Below are 10,901 nucleotides of genomic sequence, written 5' to 3' on the forward strand. Positions count from 1 at the left end.
TATGAACATATATGGATATGTTTCATATATAATTATATATGTTTATGAATATTTATACATGTTTATGTATAAATGTTCATAAACGTATATAATTTATCATATTATATATGTTTATACATATTTATACATATGCATGAAAAATTTCTTATACATGTAATTTAACTATTATTACTGGTAAAAAAAGTTGATAGAGAATGATTGAGAACGATAAGATTTCTATCAATTTGTATCGAGATTTCATTTCAAGAAGTTTGGGAGTAGATACTATCAGAGTCGTCACTAAATTAATCATATAGCCTCGTATTGTGGTTAGCCTATTAGCCCCATCCGTTCATTTTTTAAAAACATTAACAGTATACGACAACAAAACCAGATAAACAAAAAAAATCTGTTGGACTTTATTAAGTAAGAACTATGCTTACTACCTAAATGGAAATAAAATATCTCAGACAATTATATACAATTGTAAAACAAAAACTTTAAGAATAAAAATGTTTACTTAGGTGTACGATTTTTTTAAATTGTAGCGTAACTTCTATCATAGATGTGTTAGGAACGAGATGTTACAGCAGACTGAGCGGCAGTCGCTGCTGCGTGCTCAGACGAGTTTACGCGTGTCTGGCGCGATTTGTTTATAACGTAGCCTCGATTATTTTACTTACCCCTATAGTTTACTGACCCCGGTCTCCCCTACTGTAAGTTAGGAGAGACCTTAGGGGCTAGTAGACTATAGGGATAAGTAAAATAATCGAGGTTACATTAAAAATAAAACGCGCGAGACACGCGTAAACGTGTCTGAGCACGTAGCAACGACAGCCGCTCAGTCTGCTATAACATCTCGTTGCGAACACATCTATGATAGAAGTTACGCTACAATTTAAAAAAATCGTACTTTTTATAAAAATTCGTAACGGCTGATGCATAACTTCGATACCGAAAAATCTGCACTTCGTAGATCTTGAGTTGTTCAACACAGCACAACTCGCAGAATTCGATTATCTTACACCGTTCGCAAGTTACACGAGTTTGAAGTTTTTTATTCCATAAAAAATCCTAACGATTGATTCATAACTTTGAAGATACCGCGAAATCTGTTGGTCTGAGGAAATTTTGCCATTAGGAAAAATTGTACTGTCGTAGCACAATTCGGCACAACTGAAAAAAATCCAAAAATGCCGAATTTTTTTATTTATCCCCACCCTTTTTTCAAAAATTTTTACCAAGCCTTAAGCTAATTTCAACTTTTTATACGTGTGCTTCGTAGATCTTGAGTAGCACGACACGGCACAATTCGCAGAGTTCGATTGTCTTACACTGTTCGCAAGTTACACGGGCTTGAAGTTTTCCTAAGGCCAACATAATTTTTTTTGGGGGGGGGGGAACGGTTTATGTTGTTGAGTTACAGTTTGCGGCACAATGTGGCACAAACGTAGCACAACACAGCACAATCAAGAAAAATACAAAATTCGAAAAGTGCGGGGCCAACTTCACACACGTTAATGTGTCATTCAATGTGTTTTTGCACGAAACGAATGAATTTAGCAAAAAGAAGCATTGTTCTGCCCTGTGAAGCGAATATTTGTATTTAAAATATATTTTTATAAGTTTTATTAATGTGTAGCCAAAGATGTAGCTTAAAATACATTAATCTTCGTTTTAATAATTTTAGTCAAATTACCCCATACCATTAGTCATCTTATCCCGGTCCCGAGGCTAGTTGACTCAGATGGAATGCATTAGAAAAATCCATTTTTTTCATATTAGTTATCAGTTTCCCCTTATTATTAAAATATTATTAGATAGTTAAATGTATGTAGTAACTGGTGTAGAATTCATTTTTTCGATAAGTCCCTTAATTTCGTCTGGAAAAATTCGAAACTGAAAAATGAATCTACTAGCTCCGATCTTCCCTACTTTTAGATGATTTTTAATAACTATTATTTTTAATTTATAATAATTATTTTATCTTGTTCTTAGGATATTATTTGTTTCTTATAAATTGATAAAAAAATGTAACTTGTTTTACGCAGTGATACTTTGATATTGCTTTCTCTTGAAATTGCACTTTCTATATATTGCGTTTATTCTCATTTTAAATAAAATTCGATCTAAAAGAAAATCGAGTTAAAATAGGTTGAGAGATTTTCTCGTATTTGGAAGTTATCTGTTATCAGTATCCATAGTACATTGGTTACGTTTACACCGTGCGCTTAGTCCGCGACCTATACGATAGGTGTCTTTGTTTAACATACAAGATAAACAAAGACATTTATTGTATAGGCCGCGGCCTAAATGCACGGTGTAAACGTAGCCATTGTTAGCGAAGTGATACTGACTAGTACTTCCCGTAAACCAAAGATGTCACTCTCTTGATTTACTAAGTTTGATATTAACTGTCAAGTATGTGCAACCGACATACGTCACGTTTGTCGGTCGAGAGTTTACTGATACAGTCTAACTCTAAAACTATATCTAACATCATGCATATTATCGATTGTGTATAATTTATCGGCGAATGCGTTTGTCGCAATATGGTCGTGCGTAACGTCTCCGTTTTTCTCGCGGAAGGCTGCTCTACGAGATAGTGGCCGAGAGAAGGCTGGTTGACTTCTCTCAATTTAAGTCGGTACATCCACTACGGAATACGGCTCTCGAAAACGTTCGACGCGCACTTGAATTATAGGAAATATCCTTTTTCGCGACACGAAGCATCGATCAATACTTATTGATCGCTAGCTGAGATCGTTCTGCCGTTCGTCGCGCAGGGCAACCAATACACAGGAGTCGTACGCGATTCGACGGACAATTGTCGCACTATTTTTCGCGCGCGGCCAATGATAACTGCGCGATAGTAAGTCAATTCTCGCGAGGAGAATAATAGGCGTTGAAAGGGCTGTATCGGAACAGATGGCGATCAAACGATTAATGTATTTCGTAAAATACCAATATTTAAGCGAGAATATATGTATCAGCTGACAAGTACATACATATATGGTATTACTACTACTTCTATTATAAGTAGTAGAAGTAATGTTAGTAGTAGACATTTATATTTGCTGTTTGTACTACTTGCACATATTACTTGTATATTTACTTTTCGTGTATTATTTTAATTTCTTCTAAAGTACCTAATCTTGATATTTATTTTCTTTCTTTAATCTTTACTTAACACAGCAATAATTAACATTTATTTAAATTTATTATTACACAATCAGAATAATTGTATCCTACATATGTATACAATAAGTCTTATTTGTACCAATAAATAATAATTGTTGGATAATATATTTAATAAAGTAGTTATTTTTTTACATACCTAGTGAAAAAGGAAAAATTAGAATTGTAACTTAGGAATTATTTATGAGAAATATATAATAATTATTTTTTATTTGTATGTAATTTTATTTTTTTGGATTTACATTTTATACTTATATAAATATGTACACTTGATATCATTTTTTATATATGTACATTATATGTATTATATGCATTATATGTATCGTTTTCCACTAACATCGTTTGCACCATCGTAGGTCTTTTAAGCCAATACCAAATTTCTCCTAAATCAAAATTTTTTGTGAAAAATTGGAAATTTTTTAAAATTGTTTTACATTTCTACTTTGTATTCTAAACATTTTTGAATTCAGTTAATTATATTGATTTTTTTTATATAACAAAGTATATATAGAGAGAAAACAAATTTTTTATTTGTTAAAAAAAATCATAATTTTCCAATGCGTCAAAAAAAATCTGTCTAGATTTATACTCTTGAAGAATGACTCTTTATGAAAAAAAATAGTTCAGAGATGCTTGCTGAAAAAATTCTAATTATTTTGAGAAGTGAAATTGTTATTTTTTGAATACCAAAATAAAGTGATTAAAAAAAATCAATTCAATTTTTAATCGGAAAATTATTCATTTTATATTACAAAAATATGAAATAGTGTTAGTACAATGAAATTTTATAATATTATGAAAAAAATTTTTTAAGGAGAAGATTCAAGAGAATTGTTTTTATCGGCGGCATTTTGTACGTCGTCTACGTCGCTCAGGACATCCTCAAAGTCCACTTTACTATCTGAAGCTTTGCCATAAAATATTTCGGTTCTTTGTGATCGTAAAAGTCATTCAATTTCTTTGCCAGATCTGGACATTATCACGTGCTTTACGCTAATACGGTCTGCATCTTGGGACCCGTGGTTCACGACTTTAGTTTCTCTCAGAATCGCAACAAACTAACAAAAATAGTTACGATTGTTCACGTATCCTCACTATACTATCTACTTTTTTTAGGTTAGGGCTCCCACCCCCTCTCTAATTTATCGCAATGCTACAGCTCTATTTGAAATTTTGACTGTTCTTTGAAAGACCCATAATTTAAATAAAGGATTAAATATATGTTGTTTCCTGCGTATTATAAACTAATTGGATGTCTATATATTTTTCTCTTTGTATTGCTTTCTTACTACTCACATTAGTGTTTCATGTTCGCATTTGACAAAAAGAACGTAAAAACAATAAAAATATTCTTGTTTTGCTTATTAGAGAATAAGAATAATAATAAATAATGTTGTTCAACAAAGAAGAATACATGAGAACAATTGTTTCCTGTAGTTTTTCAGTGTTGAATATGTTGATCAACTTGCTTTATACATATTATAATTTTGACAAATTTGTGTTTAAAATTGCAAAATGAAACTATTTTAGTGTATTGTGGCATATTATAACTTTGATATATGACATGTTGGAGAAATTTTACAATCAAAATTAATTATGTTATTAAGATTTTTAGTTCTGGGAATTGTTATGAGTTATGTTATTAGTGCCAAAAAGATAGAAGAACAATTACTTTGTAAATGAGAAAATAGTTTATAATAGATACATTGCTATCGTCAATATCATTAGATACTCAACTGTAGAAATACTTTTGCAATTTATATTTTATAAAAAATTATTTTTAAACTTTTAGTTTTTACTATTGAGTTTTTTTCAGTTTGGTATACGTCTTTTGATAAAAATTATAAAACATGTAAAAATTAACCATTACATTTCCAATGTATGTATACAAAGCAAAATGAGTCATAACTTTGCAATCTAGCAGGATGTATTGCGACCCATACAAGATCATCATGATGAATTGTATCTACAAATAAAATGATTTAATTTATCATTTAATTTCTTTGATGATATTTTTGATAGATATTTATATCATACAATTTATATAATACATTTTTAAACTTGTTAACAATATTTATGACTAAAATTAATCATATAATTAACTTTTGTGAACTTGGCACCGACTTGTAATAAATTAAATCTTAGTTTCATAAACTCAGTGTTATTTGTGCACGTAAAACGCTGGGTGCTGAACTGTCATTTTGTTTATACGAGCTATAAAACTTTTATATTAAGGAAATATCTAGGGGAGAGTTGCCGAATGCGTACCACTTAATCTATTTTTTATTATATTTTCCGTTTGGCATTGTTTTGTATGTAAATAAACATTAGAAATTGTAGCTTGAGATTTATTATTATATGTTTAATTTCCCACCAATAACAAATTAATTTGTTATAAATCTTTTTGTAACATGCTGCAAAAGATACGATTTAGGCAACCGGTCGCCTAAATCGTACTTATTTACCTAATAAAAAATACCTAAATAGATATTTTTTATCGTATTTTCTTTGAAAGTATTGAATTCATGAATGAAAACAGTTAAAAGTATAAAATTAATAAGAGAAATCATTATATATATATAACTAATACCTAATAATTAATTAATACCTAATTTTAATAATTTATTGAAGAAAATCAAATATTTTATATTATTAAATAACAATAATGAAAAAACAAATGACACCAAAATAAAATTGGCTTAAACATATTTTTGCACTTGACATTTATATTGATATCAATTATTAGTTTTATTATTGTCAGTTATCAGTCTTATCTTTTGTTGGTACGATTTAGAAAATTTGATGAATTTTGTAAAAATATCGATTTAATCTTTACAATGGTTGCAAATATGTATATACAGTGAATGTAAAATATTCTACAATAAATCTTTTTTTACAAAAATACAAAAATTTATAATAAAATTAGATGATCGCGTTGTTATCGACTACATAAATTGATTAAAAATTAATATCAGATGTACCTGATTTTTTTAAAACGCTATTAACGCCCATAAAACAAGATGTAGACTATTATATTTTTGTCTATATTTCTAATTTCTTATATATTTTATATTATTGTTGCTATATATTACCTATATTAACTAATAATATAAAATATTGAGGTACGATTTAGGCGATCAGTACGCAACTCTCCCCTACATTAGGTGACAGCTCTACGAATTGAAAAAATATAAGCTTATAACTTTTTTTTCTCGATTTTAGTATAAAGTCCATTGCAGAACCTCCCAATTTTGTGTCTAGTTTAATTTTGTAAAAGGATTTTTGATTTCGTTCAATAAATTTGGAGATTTATATCGGTCTGCAATGTCCCGACAATTTGGTCACTCCAGCATTCCCCCCTTAACTTAATTTATTAAAAATCGAGTATCAACTTCATTAAGAAGATATTATATAATACAACTACGGAATAAGAAATATTATCGAGTCTCAAGAATTATTGTTATTAGATTATTAGTCGAATATGTGAAATGATTTGAAGGAAAAAAAGCAACGTGAAAAGATGTGAAAAAAAATTAGGAGAATTTACCATCTGTATTACAGTTATCCATCGTTTCATAGGTGCGACAGCTTTTTGAACATTTGGTCCCCAAGCTGATAAGAGGTAGTACGTGTACATTATTGTGTGTATGAAGCTATTCATGATGCTCATAAGTGCTAGGGGAGGAATGGCGTAATATCTTAGAGTCATCCACGCCAAAAGAAAGGTACTCACATGATGATACAAATGCAATGCGGTTACCTGAGTATCCTTCTTCCTTAATACAAATATGCCCGTTTGTACATAATCCAATATTTTTAACAGAAAGTAATACCATAAGCACCTAGTTATCTACAACAAAATTTAAGCATGATTAATTTGTGACATATTATTTTATGAAATCTATGTGAATAATATCATATAAATAGTATTATTATATTATATATTATTCTCAAAAAAAAAATTTACAAATTATTACCCTCATTGGAATATAATTGTAGGAATAATCTAAAGTAGGACATATTAATTTGGTCGAAAACAAACCACTATCAATATGGTCGTATATTAACCACGCATTTGCCAAAATTTGAACGATATTATACAATTTCATAAACTTCTTTAATGAATATGGCGGTTTGTTCTTCATGAATCGAGGTCCACAGCTGAGCACGAAGTACAAGTACACGAATATTATCAATGGTACTTGATAAAAAGAAGCGATTAACGGTAAATTGGTTACCCGTGGATCTGAAAATCAAATTAGTACATTGAAAGACATATGAACATTTAATAAACAATAAGAAGAAAAGACAAAAGTATTATTATTGTAATAGGAAACAATCATTTATTAAAACATCTGCGTTTTTATTAGTATTTAAGTTTTCAGTGTATATAAAATAAAATAATTGAATCGACACGCTATGATAATATCGGAATTGATGAATTATGGGTATTTTGCAATTATTTATTAAAGAGGATGGGTAAAAAATCCTCGATTTTGGGAAGTGAAATGTGTACGTTTTTTTTATAGTTTTTGAGCTGTAGAATCACGTGAAGCAATCAGTTTTTCATAAATATGAAGGAAACATATGTAAAAATGTGATTGAAGTGAGTAAATTAGCATAAGATTTTTGTCATGAAAATGAGATACATAAAGATCCTTTGTAATGTTTTAACTCTCAAAAACCATCAAATATATGACATTTTGTTATAATAGAGTTAAAATAGAGAAGGAAACAAACGTATGGAAACTCGAGTTTTGCATGTCATTTTCCCGCCTTCTTAAATTCTAGACTTTTAGAGCTTATTGGCGGACTTTTGAACTTTAGACTCATAAAACTTAGTTTGAAAACCCAGACACTTCAATTTCATACGCTTAAACTCTAGATATATAAATCCCAGGCCACTAATTGTCAATTTAATGTGAATTTAATTGACCTTTGATGTCAATTCTAGTCATACACGGAAAAAATAGTAGTTGATCTATATGTATAGAAGTCTGGTGATGCCAACCAGATTAAATAGTAAAATATAAAGCTATTTATGTGGTTGCTTGAATCATAGTACAATGATTAAGATAGGTTATGTTGCAGCAATGACGGCATTTCACATATACATATTTTTAATTGTAAGCATGGTGAGTCGCTTTTGCTTTTTGGAATTGCAACTTAATTTATAGTATGATGTAACAAGAAATTAATTCTTATTAATAATTTAATTCTTATTACATCATGCTTTATAATGTCACGATTGACGCAACGGATATATAACTTATCCATAATAAATGCTTCTCCAATCAAGTTTTGGTTGTCACAATCAGATCGCGCCTAACTACATTAATATAGTTGATACATCAAAGTAAATAAATCATATCAACCATACACATTCCTGTTACATAAAGATAACTAGGATGATGTTTCTATATTGCTCACAAATATTTTTGTTTTAAATATCTCACTAAATATTTTTAGTTATGTGAACTACATCTTTTTTTTCCGTATACCGTCGGCATTAGCGTTACTCAATGTGTACCGCGAGGAGGTTGCGCGATCGGATTTTGCACATCATTTGGCCCTAAAAAGGACCGATTCTAATTCATATTTTAAGAATCGCAGATCCTAATTTGCGCGCTACTCCTCGATATCCTTGTCTAGCATATGGCAATGCTCGGTCTATTTATACTATGTCTATGATTTATGTATAATCATGGTGTATAATATCTGTACCTACAATACGGATGTTAAAAATTGATTGGATGAGGTTATATCATATCGTTTGTTTCCTTCTGCATTTCAACTCTATCACAACAAAATGTCATGTGATAGTTTTCTGAAAATTAAAAACATTAAAAAGGATCTTTGTGTCATTTTCATTGTAAAAATCTTATGCTTATTTACTCACTTCAATCACATTTTTACATATATTCCCTTCATATTTATGAAAAACCGATTGCTCCACGTGATACTACAGCTCAAAAATTATAAAAAAAAAAATTTCACTTCTTGGTTTGGGAAAAAATCGACGATTTTACCCATCCTTCTTTAATATTTATGTATTTATTATTTATTTTTAACGCTAACACACATTCTACAATAAGCTATTAGTAATAAATTAGAAATCAAAAGCTAGAAATTAACCAATTATAGTCAATTATTCTTCTCACATTCGACTGTGATTGGTCAATTTCTAGCTTCTGACTTCTGATTTATTATACTAATGGTTTATTGTGGAATATGTTTAATGTTTCACGCATTGCTCATATCGCTGAACTTATTTTGTTATATCCATTTCATAACGAATGATATCATATTAGCTTTAAAAATTTGAAATTTTTAATCACAAAATATATGACAAATTTGATTTATTTTAATATTAAGTCAATTGATTTCATTTCATATTAAGGATGTGAATTTTTCTTGCCAAGGCGCCTATTCTGTAACTTTTAACGACAATGTCGATATCGTTATGTGTCGTTACGCAGCTTTTTCATCATATAAAATATCTGCGCAACGACACTGTAACGATATTGACATTGTCGTCAAAAAGTTACAGAATAGGGCAGCAGATCTTCGTAGGAAAATAAAGAAATTATAATTTTCTTAAAAATAGAGTAAATGATTACTAAATCTTGAATTGTTGCACTGTGATTATTAATTTGACGAGTTTTTGCTAATAATATAAATGGTACTCACCGAGCTTTTTCGTCCATTCAGATAATATATTCTGTAAGAGACTCATGATAGACAATAGCACTATGTCAATTTTATGAATTTTATTAAAAAGAAATACCGTTTAACTATCATTCGTTTACCTTATATTGAGAAGCAACTACAATGACGTGATAATCGAAATCGATTGTGCGTCATCATCTAGCACGCACCTTTGTATTTATATCATGAACTATTTGCACTTTGCTCTTAGTTTTGCATAAAACACGTCTGTCTAGCTGGCCGGCCCCACCTAAGTAGTATAGTAGAGCCGGTTCTAATCCATGGGGCTAGAGGGGGGAGAAGGGCGCGGCCTGATCGCACTGCTCCAACAGTTCGCGTTCCACTCGCTTGTAGTTTTCCATGTCTTTTTTTTTATTTGTTTCAGTCTTAGATCACGTCACACTCTTCCACGGAGCACTTGCACATGACTCGTACATACGCGTTGCAATATTGACTTATGTTTAGATCGAAATAGTGATCGATTCGATAGTCTTTCAGAGCATCAACTGAGGTGCCGCGCGCTTATGACCCATTATATATTTCGTTTGCGACTTCTTTGCCCCTCTGTCTATACCCTATTAGATTACACTTTGTGGTCGTAGTATCGGCGGTGGCGTGTTAACGATCTCTTCCTAGAAAAATATCGTTATCGGTGCTTCTTAGCCTTGAAAGAAAGAACTGTGAGAACGCAGTGTGATTTCATACTTCTACCTCTCATTGATAACATTTTGTTGCCTAAACAGTAACCGGCGCTTTTCTTAACGAGTTGCGACGTGTTACCGATCTCTTCCCAGAAAAATATCGTTATCGATGCTTCTTGGCCTTGAAAGAAAGAACTGTGAGAACACAGTGTGATTTCATACTTCTTTTGTCTCACTGCAGGAGAGTCACTTTCTTTATTGTAGAATTGTTTTGTTGAGCAGCCGATCGGCGCTTCTCTTAAACGCGCCGCGACATGTAGATAAAATATCGACACTTCTTTGCCATATTAAATAATACATGTAGAAATTAAATAC

General features: G+C 30.5%; 1 protein-coding gene across 1 annotated transcript; it reads right to left on the reverse strand.

Annotated features, from left to right (window-relative positions):
- Window positions 1–4,975: 4,975 nt before the first annotated feature.
- On the reverse strand, window positions 4,976–10,025 carry LOC108730733 (elongation of very long chain fatty acids protein 1; the record flags this gene model as incomplete). The annotated part of the gene is made up of 5 exons (XM_018460626.1): window positions 4,976–5,143; window positions 6,725–7,027; window positions 7,155–7,423; window positions 9,868–9,898; window positions 9,987–10,025. Coding segments are annotated over 5 exons (810 nt in total), but the record flags the coding sequence as incomplete, so codon positions are not given.
- Window positions 10,026–10,901: the final 876 nt, after the last annotated feature.

Source organism: Mycetomoellerius zeteki, unplaced genomic scaffold, assembly GCF_001594055.1.
Source record: "Mycetomoellerius zeteki isolate Tzet28-1 unplaced genomic scaffold, Tzet1.0 scaffold96, whole genome shotgun sequence".
Taxonomy (NCBI): Eukaryota; Metazoa; Arthropoda; class Insecta; order Hymenoptera; family Formicidae; genus Mycetomoellerius; species Mycetomoellerius zeteki.